Source organism: Schistocerca americana, chromosome 5 (genome assembly GCF_021461395.2).
Source record: "Schistocerca americana isolate TAMUIC-IGC-003095 chromosome 5, iqSchAmer2.1, whole genome shotgun sequence".
In the NCBI taxonomy this organism is placed as follows: domain Eukaryota; kingdom Metazoa; phylum Arthropoda; class Insecta; order Orthoptera; family Acrididae; genus Schistocerca; species Schistocerca americana.
Genome location: NC_060123.1, coordinates 648,589,410 through 648,611,331, shown reverse-complemented (window position 1 = coordinate 648,611,331; position 21,922 = coordinate 648,589,410). Strand labels below are relative to the sequence as shown.

General features: G+C 43.1%; 1 protein-coding gene across 3 annotated transcripts in view; it reads right to left on the bottom strand.

The window, feature by feature from the left end:
* The window catches only part of LOC124615803 (inactive dipeptidyl peptidase 10), a 1,404,300-nt gene that overhangs the window by 177,447 nt on the left and 1,204,931 nt on the right, over nucleotides 1-21,922 (bottom strand). Inside the window, exon 11 of one of the 3 annotated variants that reach the window (XM_047143937.1) lies at nucleotides 13,197-13,329. In XM_047143937.1, the coding sequence (XP_046999893.1) occupies nucleotides 13,197-13,329 (133 nt within the window). Of the gene's footprint in view, nucleotides 1-13,196; nucleotides 13,363-21,922 lie in introns of all 3 variants that reach the window. The other 2 variants (XM_047143938.1, XM_047143936.1) reach the window with 2 other exon arrangements.

Below are 21,922 nucleotides of genomic sequence, written 5' to 3'. Positions count from 1 at the left end.
TTTCCGTAGAATAATATGATAAGAGTGAATGTAGTTTTATGTTTGTTTTATAAGCTGCACGCAGGACGCTAGCAGTTTAGGACCTGTGTTCCATTTGTAATGAGCGCGGTTACACCGCTCCTGTGTCATTTCAAACAATCAATAGCAGAACGCTGGCCGTTGTTGCTGAGCGATTCTAGACGCTACAGTCCGGAACCGCGCGACTGCTACGATCGCAGGTTCGAATCCTGCCTCGGGCACGGATGTGTGTGATGTCCTTAGGTTAGTTAGGTTTAAGTAGTTCTAAGTTCTAGGGGGCTGATGACCTCAGATGTTAAGTCCCATAGTGCTCAGAGCTATTTGAACAGCAGAACACGTCAACAATCCGCAGCACCCCCAGATAAAACGGCTGTCATGTAATGACCAGGTCCTGCCCACGTTTTCGCTTCTCAACGGCTAGAAATCCAATCACAGTGCCACTGTTTGTCCTTATTTAACGTTACGTTATATTGTAATACAGATTGGTATATGAGAATGAGTGTGAATCCTTGTCTAAAACCAGTAAATGTTTAAAAAAATTGGTAGCTGTTGTTGATCGGTGGCGTACACTGAACTAAAATAAGTAACGTACTTTTTATGGTTAGAACGTTTTTTGTTTATCAAGAGAAACGACAGTCTATGTGCTTATAGAATAATATAAGAAATAATTTACACATTTGGCCAATACATAAACTGTTTGACTGCAGCATCACAGATGTAGGTTATTATTTTTAGCGAGTTTAGTTGCAGGGCATGAAAGCAGACGCATATGGCTCGACGTTACGACTTTATCGAGCCACCCATTTCAAACAGAGCCGTGCATAGCGCAGTTACTTAAGTATGTGAATGAGGAGGTGAAGTCGTAGGATGTGTACCTACCACTTGCAACAGTAAAAGGCTAAAGGGATTACATTACTTTTCATATCATGAATACAATATTTTATAATTCATCGTTTCTGTAACTTAGTTGCCTGATGCCTCCGATTTGCCGTACTGGATTCTGTCTTTTCCTTTACACGCTTATTTTTTATTACGCACGTATAGTGAAAGACGTATGATGATTGTGGTAAAGGTTCAGGTTTGACACGGCACACTTAACGACGCTCTACGCTCATAAATTATGAATCAGAACACCCAGATCCGTAAGTTTCTTCCATTCTGCAGGTGTCGTGAGGAGGACAAAATCTTATAGTAACGTTTTATGGAGTAAAATGTGTGAAGTAAGGCACAAATCGTCTGTTACGGAAAGAAGGCGGTGTAACACAGGGAAAGTGAAGGTTCGTCGGCCAGCAACCCACTAATGCGTCCGTTTCATACCGGCCTATAGGTGTCGTATAAATTACATACAGACGTAGCAGGGATTCGCGTAAGCAGATTTCAGAGACGGTCAGCTTCGAATACGGAACAGCAATCCATTATTATGACCAGATTGCCGACTTCTTTTCATAGTCCTGCTGCTGCGGCTCATGTATGCTACCGCAAGCTGTACAGCTTTCTGCAACAGACGTAATAAATTATTTAATTTCTTTCATGAGCACATGATGCGCTTTTTCTGAAATATTTTCCCCGTATCAATGCATAGCCATATAACCGGCCTACACGGCATCGTACAATTTGTAGACAGATCTTAACTCATGATCACTAAGAATCATAGTACACTAAAGCGCGGCCGGCCCGGGTAGCCGAGCGGTTCTAGGCGCTACAGTCTGGAACCGCGCGACCGCTACGGTCGCAGGTTCGAATCCTGCCTGGGCATTGATGTGTGTGATGTCCTTAGGTTAGTTAGGTTTAAGTAGTTCTAAGTTCTAGAGGACTGATGACCTCAGAAGTTAAGTCCCATAGTGCTCAGAGCCATTTGAACTAAAACGTGCTATTGACAATGCACCGCCCTATACTGCTGTACCGCGCAGGTTGGCAGTTGTTGCGAAAACGACTACTTCATACTTCTACCGAAAAATAAGCTCCCAGCATCCTTCGCGGTAACGGACCAAGTCCTCCCGACCAGAATACATTTAGAAGACACCTGCCCTAATTCACACTTTTTACTCCACAGCACAATCGCGTGAGATTTAGCCGTCCTCATGTCATTTGTAAAATGAGAAAACTCACAAGCCATAATTTGTGAGCACAGGACGCCGTTAAATGTGGCATCCAACACATACACCCATACCATAATTTTAATCCGATACTCTTTCATTACATTATTTGAGACTATTTCTTATCTTATTAATTCATTGCGAACGTTTGTGACGTGTAGTATGTTTTATAACGTGTACGGACTGTCGACGTAACATTGTCGCTTTGTTCCCAATGTGTGCTCAGCATATATCGATACACGCTGCTAGTCTTCGTGACTTTGATGCCATGTTTTCCACTGCTGCCAGAAGCTGCATCAAACGGTTGTGGTACTGTACATAGCTGCTCGGTGAACGCGTGCCGAGTTGTATTTAATAAAGTAATTAGCGACGAAGCCATTCCTGGCCCATCGGGGTAAAATTCATTAACACAAATCAGTGTCACATTACTACAAATCACTGTCGCATTTGAACATAAACCTCCATAAAATGCACTTCCACGAAACGTTGTTACTTCCCTGCGCTATTTCTATCATTGCCGCTGATAGCTGCGTGGCCCCCTGAATTGGTAGCAATGCCGAATTAAGAGAATTATTCGTACATCACCCTCTCACCCTCCAACGCAGTGCAGCGACCAACTTTTACATCCTCTTCTCATGCGACATAGCTCGTCAACGGGCTATAGGTAGTTACACAAAGACATAAAAATGTTATCATTATTACAGATATAATATAAGACCATCGTATCTTTAACATGTAAATCACAGGCTTCAAAAGATATAGATATATGGGGAGAAAATGGGAACATCGTTCTGCAAAAAGAAAAGAAAAGCAGAACGAGCTGTACCGAGTCAGGAAAAAAAAGGAGTTCCGAAAAAGAAATAATACGTCCGATTCTCCGTTGAACTTGGAAAGTAGGCCTACCCCAGATGTGCAGTTACGAGCCACAGAAGACGCAAATAGTCATAGGACCAAACTCTAGCCAGTCAGAACGTCTAGTCCCTGTCTTGAACAGTGGAGCTCACGAACAACAGCTGCGTCTTCTCTCAACTAGCAAGGGTGCCAGCGATGAAGTTAAAGGAGCATTTTTTGGTTCGCATCCGGGAATGTGGACATTCATCATAACGGATTCACAGTGTCATGAAATTGTTCAAAGCGGCCCTACGCAGGAGTTAAAAAACAGGGATGAATATTATCCAAACGACGATGATTACAGCACTTTTTCTAATTCCCGTTCCTCAAGAAAACTAAATAATGATGAAACTCAACATCGTCATTGGTTGGTTGATTCGAATTGTTAAAATAAAGTTTTCTGTTTCCCATGCAGACTATATGGGAATTCATAAACTCAGATGGTACAAGGAGGGTGCTGTGACTGGGTATACTTAAGTAGTACTTTACAAAAACACGACAATGCCAAAGAACATACGGCATTTAGGTTCCATTGGATGACATTAGAGAAAGGAATAAAGCATGGAAATCCAATAGGCCAAGAAACCGAAAGGCTAATTCGTGAATCCCAAAAACATTAGCACAGTTTGTTTCAGAGATTAATTAATGTTCCGGCGTAACCACAAGCGCCGGAAGGAGCTTACGGAATATCGGACCAGGTTTGTGATTGGATTCAGGATTTCCTAGAAGAAAGAACACAACATGACATTCTTAACGGTTCAAAATCTGCAGATGTAGAGGTAATTTCGGGAGTACCGCAGGGAAGCGTGATAGGACCTTTATTGTTTACAATATACATAAATGACTTAGTTGACAACATCGGTAGCTCCGTGAGGCTACTTGCAGATGACACGGTTGTCTACAAGAAAGTAGCAACATCAGAAGACTCGTACGTACTCCAGGAGGACCTGCAGAGGATTAATGCATGGTGCGACAGCTGGCAGCTTCCCTAAACGTAGATAAATGTAATATAATGCGCATACATAGGGGCAGAAATCCATTCCAGTACGATTATGCCATAGGTGGTAAATCATTGGAAGTGGTAACGACCGTAAAATACTTAGGAGTTACTATCCGGAGCGATCTGAAGTGGAATGATCACATAAAACAAATAGTGGGAAAAGCAGGCGCCAGGTTGAGATTCATAGGAAGAATTCTAAGAAAATGTGACTCATCGACGAAAGAAGTAGCTTACAAAACGCTTGTTCGTCCGATTCTTGAGTATTGCTCATCAGTATGGGACCCTTACCAGGTTGGATTAATAGAAGAGATAGACATGATCCAGCGAAAAGCAGCGCGATTCGTCATGGGGACATTTAGTCAGCGCGAGAGCGTTACGGAGATGCTGAACAAGCTCCAGTGGCGGACACTTCAAGAAAGGCGTTACGCAATACGGAGAGGTTTATTATCGAAATTACGAGAGAGCACATTCCGGGAAGAGATGGGCAACATATTACTACCGCCCAAATATATCTCGCGTAATGATCACAACGAAAAGATCCGAGAAATTAGAGCAAATACGGAGACTTACAAGCAGTCGTTCTTCCCACGCACAATTCGTGAATGGAACAGGGAAGGGGGGATCAGATAGTGGTACAATAAGTACCCTCCGCCACACACCGTAAGGTGGCTCGCGGAGTATAGATGTAGATGTAGATGAAGACGCGGAACGCCAAGAGCAGAGAAGGCGGTGAGGAATCGTCGGCCAATGACGCGCGGAATTGCACCGCGACGCGTCAAGAGAGACACCTAGGAGGGCTCCTGGCAGCCTCGGCGGCTCAGATCGGCACTGGGTCGCGGACGTTAGTTATCAGTGACGTGTGTGAACTTGCCTGAACATTCTGCGTACCAAGGACTCTAAATTATATTGCCTGTCGCCCCTCATTTGCGATTACTACTTGCAAATCTCCAAAGTTAAGTACTGTCAATTGCTCTATAGAAATAAAACTACTAATGATATTATTTCGAATTGTTGTCTAGCATTCCGAGAACGCTGCATCCCGTAGGCACCCTATTAGTGACGAGTCGGCAAGACCCCACAATTAATGTCGTTAATTTCTTAGCCTCTCTTAATGTGGCATTTAGAGGTCACAGATAATCTTTTCAGTATAGGCGACGACATTGAGAATTCTGGTAAGTTAATAGAGTTGTTTAAATTAATATCTAAATATTATCCTACATCACCGGAACACATGAAACGCATTAGTTACAAACAACTTACACACCACTATCTCAGCCACTGTATTCGCTATGAATTGATCATCTCGATGTCAAAAACAGTTAATGAAGAAATGATTCGTAGGGTAAAAGAGGCAAAATATTAATCGACTCTTCTCGGTTGCACTAGAGACTGTTGTTGAGCTGTAAAAAGTCACTTACCTTAAGATTTTGTAACACATAAACTGGCGCGATACAAGAAAACTTTATGGGATCTGAAGACGTCGCTCAGACGACTAGAGAATTTCTTGTTATGCAATGCTGGAGGAACTAGGTAAAATGGATGACATATTCAAAACTGTCATAGCCAAAGATACGGCGATGGAGCAAATATGGAGAGTAAACAAAATGGTTCAAATGGCTCTGGGCACTATGGCACTTAACATCTGAGGTCATCCGTCCCCTAGAACTTAGAACTACTTAAACCTAACTAACCTAAGGACATCACACACATCCATGTCTGAGGCAGGATTTGAACATGCGACTGTAGAGGTCGCGCGGTTGCGGACTGAAGCGCTTAGAACCGCTTGGCCACCGCGGTCGGCTATGGGGGGTAAAAATAGTGGAGTTAAAACTCTAATACTAAACATAATCGCAAGGCACTTTTTGCACCCTGCAGGTGTTGGTTTTGGTTTTGTTTTTGGGGGAGGAGACCAGACAGTGAGTCATCGGTCTCATAGGATTAGGGAAGGAAGTCGGCCGTGCCCTTTCAAAGGAACCATCTCGGCATTTGCCTGGAGCGATTTAGGGAAATCACGGAAAACCTAAATCTGTTTGGCCGGACGCGGGATTGAACCGTCGTCCTCCCGAATCCGAGTCCAGTGTGCTAACCACTGCGCCAGCTCGCTCGGGCCCTGCAGGTGTCGTAGTTGGAATCTGCTCCTTGTGGATGCAGATAATTCTTCAGCAGCAGCCAAAACATTTTTTTCTTCTATTCAGAAAATATATTTGCTGTTTTCAAGATCCAGCAAACGCTGGAAAGTAATCTCAGGCAAATTAAAGCTTACTGCGAAACCTTTATCAGAAACAAGGTGGGAAAAACAGAATCGATACTGTGAGGGCTGTGCTATTATAATTTGATTAAAAAATTGCACAGAAAAATCAGACCCACTCAGTGATTGTGATTCAGTTTTGAACGAAGTGCTCAACGTAGAGTGTATCATATAACTGCGTTTATGGTACGAGGTACTACCGCATTTTAATGTTATAAGCAAATTATGGTAATCTGTACGACTCAATCTATTACTCTTGACTATTCGCGTACGTTTTGTGATTGGATCAAAAAACAGCGACAAACTCAGTTCAGGCAATGCCTGTCTGGCACTCGTCATTTTATTGAGAAAAGTCGTTATGATATGCAAAAGATTTTAAAAGTGAAAGGTTAGCCAAAATGAAAAGGATATTCGATTATGAAAGCAGTGAGCCTATACAGTCTCCTAAAAGCAGATGCTAAACAGAATTTTTTTTAGTATCCTGGTTGACTACATATTGCGCAATATGGATTCACGATTTATACATTTAAAACAACAGTTTGAAAATATTGGTTTTCGCTATGATCTAAGTTAGATGAAATTATTACAAAAGATCATACATAAAAAAGCTGTCAGACAGTCTTGCGAGTGGGTGAGAGCTGTCACTTCCAAACCTGTAAAACATATGAAGAATTGCAAACAGAGCTCCCAAATTTATCCAACTTCATTAAAGATAAGAAGGGGGTACTACAATATTTAAAAGGAAATAGCTCAAAAAACATTTGCTCAAATATTTATATTGTCATTCGAATTTTGTTAACAATACCAGTACGTGCAGCCTCTGCAGAAAGGAGTTTTTCAAAATTAAAACTAATAAAAATTATTTAAGAAGTACAATAAGTCAGCAAAGTCTTTCAACTTCGACAGTTTTAGCTATTGCAGGAGCAATAGCATCCAAACTGGATTACGACACAGTTGTTAAAGAGTTCAGTAAGGCTAAAAGTAGGAAATTTTTGCTTCATTAACGTTAAACTGTTAGTTTTTACTGAAATTACTGAATATATTACATAAAACTGAAATGTTAACACTTTGACGATTGAAAGAAATAGATCTCTCTACATAAAATCTGGCGCCTAGTGCCACCAGAGTACTCCGTCGTCAAGTCACGAGTGGCCTACCGGGACCATCCGACCGCCGTGTCATCCTCAGAGGAGGATGCGGATAGGAGGGGCATGGGGTCAGCACACCGCTCTCCCGGTCGTTATGATGGTATTCTTGACCGAAGCCGCCATTATTCGGTCGAATAGCTCCTCAATTGGCATCACGAGGCTGAATGCACCCCGAAAAATGGCAACAGCGCATGGCGGCTGGTTGGTCACCCATCCAAGTGCCGGCCACGCCCAACAGCGCTTAACTTCGGTGATCTTACGGGAACCGGTGTATCCACCGCGGCAAGGCCGTTGATGCGCCACCAGAGGGCCTCTCCCCCCCTCACAAATTTTCGTCATGCGCCGCCACTGCTCACTGGTCTTGACAGTCATTCTCAAATGTAAGATGTTATTCATCGAGGACATCCATCCAACCTGAAGTAGACGGCAGGGCTAGCACGTGCGGTAAACTCGCTTTGTGGAAGGCCGCACAGATCGCAGACTGCCAACAAACTCCACAGATACCCAGCAGAAAGTAACGGTAGAACTAGACTGTGCTGGAGGTGATAAGTGCTGTGCCGGACACCAAAATCGCTCGAACTGTTCCGCAGAGCTTTCAATTTGCCAATATAGTCTATAGGGTTTCAGTCCACGACACTTTCCTCTCCTCAATCAAATTATGTGGCACAAAGAAGGTATATACATACTGCTCTTGTACTTTACCAGACGTAACCATTATAGAAATGATACACCTCGTGTTCTCTACACCTACTAACCAGCTTCCTCATCCAGTTACGGGGAAGATTAGGGGGAATGGGCAGATTAGTGGTAAATCTCAACCAGTGTGAAGTAGTTATTCTTCAATAACAACAGAGATTGCTTGATGTGAGCTATATACTTTGCTCCCTAAGCAAACTTAAGTATCAGGGCAAAAATAGCTACCAACATAAAAAAATGACTTCATACTTCTCATACGCTTCTTCAAACTCAGTTTGCGTGGAGAACCCTGGTCAAGTGAAAGCTGGTGTTGCTACAGGTTACTTCATATGTCACCTTAGGCGTAGTTCGCTGCGTTTCTTCAGGTGCAGAAGATGTTAGCGGAGGCTAAGGATTCGGTCATTTAGTTGCTAACAATATCTGGAATGTTTATTGATACTTATACAAAAGCTGTGACGCCATGACGTCACCTGAACGCTGTCAGATCTTACCAAGATGAGGTGAAGTGATTTCTAAAACTCATTTCACTTTTTAGAACGCCTAAGCCCGTAATGTGACTCTTTTCTCTTAGCCGGCATTGTCACGTTAAGTAATTTCTACGACTCTCTAAAACTTTTTTAAATAATGATTTGAGCCTTCCTGCTCTGTAGCTGAGAGATCAACACATCTGATAGCAATGTGGAGGACCAGGGCTGAGTTACAGGTAGTGTCTTGAATTGTTTTCTTGGCTGAAGGACGGAAAGATGAGAAGTAGCTGCTCCAAAGTCTAGAAAGCCCACAGCGGCTTGGAGAGCGGTATGGCGATCCCAGATCCCTCCGGACTTCTCGCGTATGACACCATCTGGCAGAGGATGACGTGGAGACTCAGCGGCATCGTATGGATCTCTGGGCTCGGGCCAAGGTTGCTCGACCCGTCGATCGCGATAGACCGGTCAATCGACAACGCTTTATGAGTCGATCTTTCAAAACCTTTGTCCGAACTTTGTTAAATGACTGTAACTTGGCGCGTTGTGAGCGAAGGTTACTGTGCCCGCATCTCGTGGTCGTGCGGTAGCGTTCTCGCTTCCCACGCCCGGGTTCCCGGGCTCGATTCCTGGCGGGGTCAGGGATTTTCTCTGCCTCGTGATGGCTGGGTGTTGTGTGCTGTCCTTAGGTTAGTTAGGTTTAAGTAGTTCTAAGTTCTAGGGGACCGATGACCATAGATGTTAAGTCCCATAGTGCTCAGAGCCATTTGGACCATTTTTTGGAAGGTTACTGTGAGCGGGAAGAGCGTTCGGTGTTGGCTGCGGGATGAAGTGCGGTGTTCTGTGAGTGGGCCGTCGGGAGGGGGGCGGGGGGGACAAGCTCTGCCCATCCAGCAAACAATACAACCTTTGTTTTTCAACTTCAACTTCCAGGAAACAACAATGTGCCCCACGAAGGTAATATTCAGTTAAATACTGGGTGTTACAGAAACACTTTCTCCACTGTCAGAACTGTTGGACCAACACACGCCATTGGACCAGGAAGCTGCAAAGGTAAATAAGGACAAGCTGATAGCAAAGAAGACAGAGTTTCAACACCTATATTCAGATTTTAAGGCAATGGAACCTGTTCTAGCTCTCAAAGCTCAGTCATTCCAAAAAGTGGCTATGGAAGGTATTTCAAGTCAAGCTAGTTTTCTCTTTTAGTGAGACTGAACTTGAAGAGAGAATAATTCGATTTCAAAATGATGTTACCTTAAAGTCAGAATGGAATGATCATAAATTTTGGATCAAATCATCTATGTGACACAGCGTTTTCAACGATGAACGTAGCAAAACCGAAGCGTAGCAATAAACTGATCCTCATCTTTCAGGCTGTGTAAGGTTGATAGTGATAAATTATTCACCCGATTACAATAAATTTGTCAATAGTATGCAAAAACAAAGTATCTCACCAAACTCTTTAAATATTTCTGATGGTGTGTATTTTAATATTTTTCAGTTGTGTAATATCTCGAAAAAATGTTCGAATGTGTGTGAATTCCTAAGTGACCTAACTGCTGAACTCATCGGTGTCTAGACTTACACACTACTTAAACTAACTTATGCTAAGAACAACACACGTACCCATGCCCAAGGGAGGAATCGAATCAATGGCGGGAGTGGCCGCACAATCCGTGACATGCCTCATTAAACCGCGCTGCCACTCCACTTTGCCAATCTCGAAGACTGAGTAGATTGAGTAGTAGGCCTACAACTTTTTATGTGGAGAGAATTACCTTTAATGCATTTTGTGCAATTAAAAATGGCTGATTTTCGCTACAGTGCTGTTTTGGGCTTAATTTTTACGGCAGTAGATCTCTAAATGGATTAAATCGCTTGTAGTAGATCTGAAGCCTCAAAAAGTTGAGCATCCAGCAGAGCACACAAGGGCAGAGATGGGTGGGCAAACAGCTGATACTTGGGCATTCAGGCAGAAGTGCGCTTCAGAGGCCAGGGTGCCTATTCTGTATCTTTCCGCCATTGTGCCGATCGTTTCGGTACTCAATAGCACCGAACGGTCTAGTACTCGAATTAGAGTCCCTGCGTTATTCAGTATTTCGCTAGCAATACCGTTCGGGTCTAGAGAACCGAAGCGCTATTATCGGTTCGTGTTGCGCAAGCCAATCAAAAGCAAGCGGCCGCAGATCCGCGCATGCGCACTGCAGCGCGCACAGCGCCACGAACACAAGGCGGCTAGCAGACGACACAGGCGCACTATTCTTCCAAGTACCGAAAACTGCGTTTACGTTGCCGTAACGCATGACGCCGCATTCGATAGATCTGAAGTGCCCGCCTTCATCGCCCTTGCCTCCTCCTTAACAGTATCAGGATCAGTATATCCATTTCCATGATTCTCAGCTGAAATGCATAAAAATTTTTACAGTTTCTCTGACCGCATGTTTCCATGTGTTGTGACTTGGCAACACAGCCACGCCACTATGAGAGAAAGCCGAAAGGCATGCGTTTAAGCTCACGCAGGCTGGCGTGAGGTCTGGAACAGTTAAAGGAGTTGAGTCTAGTAAAAAAAGTACGTAGCTTCTGGAAAACTTAACATTAATCCATAATTGGTGAACATCGGTCTGAAGGTACATGCATCACAAGATAAATAGCAATTGATAATGGCGCCTTGCTAGGTCGTAGCAAATGACGTAGCTGAAGGCTATGCTAACTATCGTCTCGGCAATTGAGAGCGTAATTTGTCAGTGAACCATCGCTAGCAAAGTCGGCTGTACAACTGGGGCGAGTGCTAGGAAGTCTCTCTAGACCTGCCGTGTGGCGGCGCTCGGTCTGCAATCACTGATAGTGGCGACACGTGGGTCCGACGTATACTAACGGACCGCGGCCGATTTAAAGGCTATCACCTAGCAAGTGTGGTGTCTGGCGGTGACACCACACCATGCATGCAGAATTACGATATCGTATTCGACTGTATTCTACAGATTGTCATAAATGCGGCATTATGTCATCTTATTCTCATTCACACTGACACCGTCTTTTGGATTTTACGTTTCGGAAAATGAGTTAGGAATAGTGTGCAGTACCACATTGTACTAATACATCTATAAAAACACCCAAAAAATTGATTCTAAGAGTTTCAAAGAATAAGAAGATAAACAGAATGTGGTTATAACACGCTCCTAGAGATCCAAATGATTAAGTAGCCCACTTCCCTATATTACTCGTCAACGATTTGGATCTTAAAAACAAAACTGAAAAAAAGAACGCGTTTTCGAAAGCTCCTGCAGTTCGTCGAAGTTTATAACATGCATCTCATGAATGAAAATGTTTCGTATGTGGTGCTACAGTCTAAAAATATTACGGCAGAGATCTTTCATCTCTGTCTACTGTGGTTGAGGATTCGATCGCAGATAAATACTTGTGACAAGCAAGATTATGAAGGTGACTGCTCCTACTTACATTCCCAGTAATTTAAGTTGTGCTCTTAGATTCCTGTCTAACCGCATACTCGGAAATCGCTACATATTCGGAAAAAATGGTGAATTATTTCTGACAAGAAAAAATTTAAAGGTCACTGTCGGTTGTTTCACTCACAGCAATTTCATATTTCATATTTGAAACACAAATGGTGCAAATGGCTCTGAGCACTATGGGACTTAACTTCTGAGGTCATCAGTCCCCTAGAACTTAGAACTACTTAAACCTAACTAACCTAAGGACATCACACACATCCATGCCCGAGGCAGGATTCGAACCTGCGACCGTAGCAGTCGCACGGTTCTGGACCGCGCGCCTAGAACCGCGAGACCACCGCGGCCGGATTCGATTATTACTAACCCATTTGTGGGAAAAAGTACGCAAAGGCACTAGTAACGTCAGTTCACACTCACGTAATATACGTAAGCATAGCCGATGTCTTGATATTTACTGATGTTTAAACTCTTATTTGCATTAAAATAACACGTATTTTGAGAGTATATTGACCGATATTTTTTTTTTTTTTTTGGTTGTAATCATTCACAGTAACAACCTAACCTAACCGTATTTCTAACAAAGGAAAACAGTCTATTACGAACACACTTTCCAACCAGATGCGTCCTCTGGTGATTCTTTAGTAACACAATCACTAAATACAAAGCTAAAACCGCTAAATATGTTTAAAATAACAAATTATTGGTTTACATAAACAACAGCTCACCGATCGACAGGGCCAGACCGAAATCCAAAACCTCTCCTTACAATTGTCGTAAAATCGGTGGGAGGACCGTTCGGTAACAAGTCTCAGAAGCTTACTGAATAGGATATTTCGGTAAAGAACCGAAAATGACGTCACTACCGAGACTAACCTACTACACCGATCGGTATGAACGATACAGAATAGGGCCCCAGGAGGCAGCGAGCGGCGGTGGTCGAGTGGGTCGCGCATGCGCACTATACGTGCAATGGGGCCGCCTTACACATAGCAAACCAAGTCAGTACGATGGCGTGTGCCAGCTTACGGGCGTTCCCGAGTGCCCGCGTCTTATGTCGCAGCGTTCGAGTAGGCCAGGTCACCAAGCGCAGCTATCTACAGCAGCTACCGGCCAGCAGAGAGAGAGAGAGAGAGAGAGAGAGAGAGAGAGAGAGAGAGCTCACCTCGACGCAGGTCCAGTTGGGCGCGTGGCAGGTGCTGATGATGCTGATGTTCTGGGCGCGGTTGAGCCAGACGGCTGACACCTCGTGGTTGTCGTCGCCCACCCAGCCGGCCGACGTCAGGTAGAACTCCCTGCTGCAACACGCACCCTCAGCTGTAGGCTGCACCCTGTTCGTCAGTCACAGCTCTGTGTAGCCGGTGCGGCCAGTTCTCTGCACGCAGTCTTGCACACTCCTCACTCACAGCAAAAAATTATCAGTACCAACACTGAAATACTAAAATGACTGGGAGCAGATAAATAATTTAATTTAATCATTAAGTGTTCCAATTAAACGGTGAATGTAATAAGCACTGTTTTGTGAACTACCTGTGCCACTTTTTGGAACTGAAGTCTAGATTATCAGAGTATGTAGTCCACAAATTTACAATGCGACTGCTATCTACGTTGCATAATTAAATAGGCATCTCCAATTGGTCACAGGCTAGATAATAAAATCTTATTCATATTTCATGAGCCTCCATCCACTCACACACAGGTCACAGCGAACGTTTATAGTTAATCAGTGCACACTTAACCAGTCATGAAATGTCCAAATAACCCAGAATTAAATCTGAACAAGTTTCTTTTCAAAATCTTTGAAGAGCCCCACACAGATCTGTAACTAAGAAAACACTGAAGACAATTGCAGATGTCTCACTTTATCTACGTGATGCTGGTTGTGGGAAAGCCAACGATTGTGTGCATGAATGTTCGTTTTTCATAAGCAAAATAACGGATTCTGTCAGCTGTCACTTCTTAGTAAGTGTGTTATGGTACTAAGCACAACGCGTTTCATTAAAATAATTCCAATTTTTAAGGCTACATTTTTGTATTTGGCCAGTGATGCGTGTGTCCTCCAGAGCGAGCTATTAAATATTATGCATTATGCGTCATTTCGTCTTTTTTCGCTGTGAAGCGAGAAATGAAAGAAAGTGCACTGTTTAAAAGGACATAAGATTGCCGTTAGACTATTGCAGGATAGGTTTTTCGGTCCTACACTATGTTCTCATACACTCCACCGCCTCAGAAATGGAAATATTGCAGTAAAACAGATAGGAATTTAAAGACGATACTTATAATACCTTAATTACTTTTATAGATACAAAATAGACTTGTACCACCCCAGTGTTGATTCAGTACAATATTTAAGAGGAAGTGATTAATACGTAATTTCATGCGGTTACAGCATATCAGAAAAAATAAAGAAATTTTTATTTAACTTACCAACTGTTCATTACATATATTGATGCCTACCTTTTCATGATGCCAACGTATCTCTAATCTCCTACTAGCCCGTTATGTCATTTTATGTGCTCTGAAGCAGTATCTTACAGACTTGTTTCGTGTCTGCTAATGGATGGTCTACGTTATGTATGTGTATGGCTATCGCTCTGCATTGTTTACCTGTTGTAGATGCTCATGTTGAGGTGTTCAATGATCCTATCCACATGCTCCTGCCAGTGATATTTAAACAAATGGAGGGTATGCATAATCCTGATCGTCCTCAGTTTACATCTCTGGACATAAAAATGTTATTATCCACCATTCTCCTAGAAGCATCCAGGGCATTTTGAACCCTTTATTAAATACAAAATACACTCTAAGAGAAAAAAAAACTGAAAACGAGGCACCGTGAAGGAAATATCCGAATGAGACGGAAATCGGTACGTGTGATGTACATGCATAGACAAACAAATCATTGCAAATTTCACAGAAATTGGATGATTTATACAGGAAAAAGAGCTTCACAAACGTCTAGAGTCAAAAAGCTTTGCTTTGCCTCTGGCCCTTATACAATCAGTTATTCAGATTGGCACTGTTTGATAGTGTTGTTGCACGCCCTGCTGAGGGATATTGTGCGAAGTTCTGTCCAATTAACGCGTTAGATCGTCAAAATCCCGAGCCGGATGGAAGGCCCTGCCCATAATACTGCAAATTGTGGTGTCACCGCCAGACACCACACTTGCTAGGTGGTAGCTTAAATCGGCCGCGGTCCATTTAGTACATGTCGGACCCGCGTGTCGCCACTGTGTGATCGCAGACCGAGCGCCACCACAAGGCAGGTCTCGAGATACGGAATAGCACTCGTCCCAGTTGTACGACGACTTTGCTAGCGACTACACTAACGAAGCCTTTCTCTCATTTGCCGAGAGACAGTTAGAATAGCCTTCAGCTAAGTCCATGGCTACGACCTAGCAAGGCGCCATTAGCCTTACATAGTTTGATAGTTATCGTATGAAATGTCTCATCAAGAACGTTGTAAACCAAAGGACGATATAAAAGATAAGTATTCCCAAAGCAACGTACTTTTCTTTATAGCAATGCATTGAGCGTCCTGTTTCAGACTTCAAGATATTCTGCGTGAGCTTATAGCGTGCCTATTGGCCCCCTCAAAATAACACTGTGTCGGCACTTCTGTCGACACATCACAAATGATCTCCGTTGGGAAGTGACCTGGGGACTTTGCTGCCTAGTGTAGCATTTGGCGAGCACGAAGATGAGCAGTAAGAACACCCTAGCCCTTGCAGGCGAGCATTATCTTGCTAAAATGTAAGCCTAAGGTGGCTTGCCGTGAAGTGCATCAAAACGGGGTGTACATCATCGTCGACGTACTGCTATGATGTAAGGATACCGCGGATGACAACCAAAGGGGTCCTGCTTTGGAAATAAATGACTCTCCAGACCATTATTACTGGTTGTTGGGCAGTCAGGTTCGTATCCCAGGGCTGTCCGGCGCATCTTCAGGCATGTATTCGTCTCTAAAAAGTGGCTCTGAGCACTATGGGACTTCACTGCTGAGGTCATCAGTCCCCTAGAACTGAGAACTACTTAAACCTAACTAACCTAAAGACATCACACACATCCATGCCCAAGGTAGGATTCGAACCTGCGACCGTAGCGGTCGCGCGGTTCCAAACTGTAGCGCCTAGAGCCGCTCGGCCACTCAGGCCGGCTATTCGTCTCTCTTCATGGCTCAGTTGGAAGCGGGACTCACCGCTGAAAACAATTCTACTCTAGTCAGTAAGATGCAAGGCCGAAGACGTGGTGGGATACCAACGTTACTGTCGCCCGCCATACGGCCGACAGGCACGAGTGGTGGTCTGGGGTGCCATTTGATTTCCCCTTTGGTTTTCGTCTGCGGCACTCTTATAGCAGCTCGGGACGTCGACGATATTCTGCAGCACATTTTCTTGTCCCTCACGACAAGCTATCCTGGGCTTACATTTTAGCATGATAAAGTTTCTTCTGGTTGTCTTCGTGTTTGCCAAATCCTATCTTGACCGGCAAGGTCTTTTGACGACCTAAAGAGCCAGTTGGACAGGGTCTCGGATGATACCACTCAAGAGGACATCCAACAACGCCTTCAATCAATACCAAACCGAATAACTGCTTGTATAAGGGCAGAGGTCGAGCAAAGCTTTTTGACTCACTCAATTTGTGAAGCTCTTTCTCTTGAATAAATCATCCTATTTCTGTGAAATTGCAATCAGTTTTCGGTCTGTACGTGTACATCACAATTATCCATTTCCGTCCCATTCGGATAATTCCTTCGTGGTGCCTCGATTTTATTCTCTTAGACTGTATTTGCACATACAAAATTTTTGTTAGGTATAGTTTTAAGATGCAACAATTTTAAATTCAGTAACCAAAAATATATTGAACTGGTAAGGTAGCAATGAGCTCCTCATACATGTTACCTTTGATACGTTTGTAAAGAGTCTTAAAAAAATTACACATTGCTGAACCACGCAGAATACTCTGCTACAAGGGAAATGTTGACAACGCACTACCGTAAATAACGGAGATAACAGTAATCTGGAGATCTGTAGTAACTTAACACTCAAAAATAACTTCCACAATAGAGAAGAAAAAAATACGAAAGTTAAAAATTCCTTGGTCTCTATACATGGCACTGCAAGAACAGTTCTACCTCTACAGTGTTTTAGAAAGAATACAACAAAACCAACAGAAGCTGTAAAAAATTGTCAAGTAATTTGATTAGTGGAACAAGCGACAGAATATTTCCAGACGAAAGGAAGAACATGCCAAGAGCGAATTTTAAAGAACACCATGGGAAACACTAAACCTACTTGAAACACTTGGCTACAATGCCTGATGCAAGTCTATGAGTTGTTGTATAACTTCATTAACAATCGTTTCATTCAGTACGTTATGTGTTAAAGGATGTCAAGGCATGATGAGGAGGCTCATGCTGTTCGATATTACAGATTATGACGTAGCATTATCAACGGCGCCAGCAAATTTCTGGGTTTTCATTTTGTTGCTGGATGGTATTACAAAGGATTTCATGTATGACGGCCAGTTAATATACTTTCATTTCTAACGTGAAGATGGTCCTTTTGTGATTTGAATACAAGAGCATTGCAAACGGTTTTGCTTAAGTTCAAACACGTTATGTTGCAGTGCACCTTCTCTGCGACATAAGTATGTAAAATAGAGCGAATGTTACCGATTATCAAAATTTTCAAGTGTTTAGTGTGCGAGTATTATTATCGCTTTTTCGTGTCCAGAGAATGCCAGGAATCGTAAAATAAAACTGATCGGTGACAGATCTTTATGTATTTCAGTTGATATTCACAACAGTCACGGTTGAAAGTAACATAAACATTCAGATAAAAAGTAACACTAATACACGGGAAACGATAGTTGCATTATTACATTATTAATATTTCTCAATAAACCAGCATGTGGGGTCCAGAGGAGCTTGAACTGATATTACAGAAATGTGTGACTCGTGATAATTATTGAACTGGGTCACTTCTCGGACATTAGATAGGAATGCATCATGTATCTATCATATAACAAATGAACACACTTAGATATTAAAGTATTTCCATCTCGAAACATGTAAGTAGTCGAGAAATACCTAAAAAAATTAATGCTGTTTTGCTGGTGAACAAATAAGTACCATCATCTTAACTATAGCTAGTTATAGGATACACGTGATACAGCCGAATGAAATTCAATAGAAAAAACAAGATAGCTTTTTTACCTGTGCTATTATCCTTTGCCTTCGCATATCTTGCGGTATCCCTCCCGTAGATAGGGGAAATTTTTTATGTCTACTAATGTTTCTCTCCCAGGTTTCCTGTTCAACTCCCTTGATTTTCTGATCACCTTGGCTTATCCTAAGGACGTTTTAGGAGCTACGTGGATGGTCCGTATTACTTGATATTGTCTGTTAACGTTAACATCACGAACTACACTTATGTGACGAAGTCATTATATAGCGATACGCACATATACAAATAGCGGGAGTATCGAGTACACAAAGCGTAAAAGGGCAGTGTATTGGCGGAGCAGTCATTCGTACTAAGGTGATTCACACGGAAAGGTTTCCGTCGTGATTATGGCCGCACGATGGGAATTTGGAGACCTCGAACGCGGAATGGTAGTTGGAGCTAGACGCATGGGACACCCCAATTCTGAAATCGTTAAGGAATCCAGTATTGCGAGATCCACAACGTCAGGAGCGTGCCGAGAATAGCAAATTGGAGGCATTGCCTCTCAACACTGACAACGCAGCGGCCGGCGGCGTTCACTGAACGACCGAGAGCAGAGGCGTTTGCGTAGAGTCGTCAGTGCTAACAGACATGCAACACTGTGTGAAATAACCGCAGAAATCAACGTGGTATGAGCGACGAACGTATCCGTTAGGAAAGTGTAGAGAAATCTGGCGTTATTGAGCTACGACAGCAGACGACCGACGCGAGTGCCTGTAACAGTACGACTTCGCCTGTCTTAGGCTCATGGCTACATCAGTTGGATCCTAGACAACTGGAAAACCGTCGCCTGATCAGATGAGTCCCGATTTCAGTTGGTAAGAGCTGATGGTAGGGTTCGAGTGAGGCGCAGACCCTACGAAGCCATGGACTCATGTTGTCAACACGACAATGTGCAAGCTGGTGGTGGCCCAACAATGATATGGGGCGTGTTTACGTTGAATGGACTGCGTCCTCTGGTCCAACTGAGCCGATCGTTGACTGGAGACGGTTATGTTCGGCCACCTCGAGACCGTTTGCAGCCATTCATCGATTTCATGTTGCCAAACAACGATGTCATTCCCCAGGCCACAAGTTTGCGCGATTGGTTTGAAGAACATTCTAGATAATTCGAACGACAGATTTCGCTACCCAGATCCCTCTACGTGAATGTCATAGACCATTTATGAGACATAATCGAGAGGTCAGTCCGTGCACGAAATCACAGCAACACTTTCGAAATAATAATAAAAATGTCGTGTGACGAGGGCCTCCCGTCGGGTAGACCGCTCGCCTGGTGCAAGTCTTTCGATTTGACCCCACTTCGGCGACTTGCGCGTCGATGGGGATGAAAAATGATGATGATTAGGACAACACAACACCCAGTCCCTGAGCGGAGAAAATCTCCGACCCAGTCGGGAATCGAGCCCGGCCCCTTGGGACTGACCGTCTGTCGCGCTGACCACTCAGCTACCGGGGGCGGACACTTTCGAAATTATGGACGGCAATAGAGGCAGCACGGTTCAATATTTCTGCAGGGGACTTGCAACAACTTGTCGATTTCATGGCATGCCTACTTGCTCCACTACGTCAGGCAAAAAGAGGTGTGACGCGATTTCATGACGTATCCCCTGACTTGTATCACCTCAGTTTATTTACCACAGATTTCGACACCTATTGTAGATTTTGCTTTCATTTTTGTCACTGCCTTTTCGCATATTATGGTAAAAACTGCAGCTTTTGCCATAGCTATTATGTTTCTGACGCTAGAGATTAATTGTCTGTCTCGGCGTGTAATTCTTTTTACCTAAGGATGAAGCTTTTGATCCCGGTTTTATACGATTCAGTGACTTTAACAACACCGAACTTGATAATGCCATTTAGCAATTCTGCCTCCCAATCTTCAGATTACAATCTCCACTGGTGAAAGATATGGCAAAAACTACTGGAAGACAGCCATTCCCAAAATCGCAGCGAACAAACGGAAAGCATACAGAAAGTGTTACGGGGCTGTAAATCTCAGAAGCCCCTGCAGAATTCTAAAAGTGGGAACAAAGACAGTTGAGCGCGTTGCTGGGAGATCCGCTTCGGGTTTTTCGCGTAATTTCTAAATTTATACCCCGCTATATTTTTTACGCATGTCAGTGACAGAATCTCCAATACCCTTCCACGTGTAAATAACAAGTAGCTCTCCATTTGGACTGACTAATATAATCCTCTAGCTCTTTAATTTTACTACCAACATCTTTTAGCGGTTCACTGCAGCGAACGGCAGAAATAAATTTTACCTATTATATAATTTCCTCTGTCTTTTGAGATCAACTCATATGTCGTACATTGTATAGGCGCATGAAATATATTTTGATAATTTTTTGGTGGGTAATAGCTTAATGACATGGCCTTCCGCACAAGGAATCCGTAACATACATCATTTTTCTATCTATTACATACACACAATTGCGCCACTATATGGCACTGCCTTAATCTAGTATATCAATAAAATTAATGTCACTGGAACGAAAAGTAACAGAATTTTTCAATATCATCGAAGGTTTCATTGAATTACAAACTTGAAAACTCATTACTGCACGGTAATTAGTTGCCAAATGCGTTATAACTCCTTTCCATCTTCTTCCGAAAGGATATAATGTAACTTTTTCTCCGATGATTTTGGCTCCGCACGTCTCGGTGATGTGCCCAGTATCACTGAAACTACCTGGCAGATTAAAACCGTGAGCTTGACTGTAAACTGAACTTAGAATCTTTTCTTTCACCAAGTCCTTACATATTAACCATTAGTAGTTTCCCATTACAATTTGCGTTGCAGACGACCCGACAAGGTCTCTTTATCACTTTGATAGTTTGATCCATGAGCTCACCTTTTTTCTGACCGACAGCACCCAAATGTTCAGGAGAAAATATCAAGGCGACATTTCAAAAAGATCTTGAACTAACATCTAGAACTTTTCAACTATGTTCGCTTCAATAGAAATATGATATGGGTCACTTTTATGGTCTAAGAAGTTAGTATCAAATTTCTTGATTAATGTATTTTTGACTCAAAAATTCGAACCGATCTTCAATCATCGAATGTCGGGTTTAAAAAACACGTCTTCCTTCAGTTGCGATTCTGATACGTGAAAACTCTTCTCGCAGAGGCACTAGAAACTTTCTACGTCTTTGGCTAAGTTTTAACGAACTGTTTCATTAGGTCTAAACTTATTTGTAAATGTGGTAATAGAATTTTTGCGGATACATAAGACTCTCGCACAAATAGAAGAATAAGCCAAGAGCTTTCATAATAGTTAAGTCTTAAACTGCCGAGGCAGAACATTAATACCACATGCTTCACAGCGCGTTTGCCCATCTTAGGAAAGCAGTACGACAGCGGATGTGGATGGTATTGATTCGACAAGTCTTTAAGAGCTCTGGGAGGAATGTGGCACTAGGAATCTACGCACAGCCCTCGCAGTTCCCTTAAATTTTCACCCTGTGTTTAGTGGGCGCAGACTTGGTGACACGATTGGGTCCAATATGTGTTCCGCCGCATTTAGATCAAGTGAATCTGGTGGTCCTGACATCAACGTGATTCCACTGTCACTCTCTTCAAATATCTGTGGCGCCATACCAACCTTGTGACGCGGATAGTTATTGCTTGATGCAGCTCTCCATGCTACTCTATCCT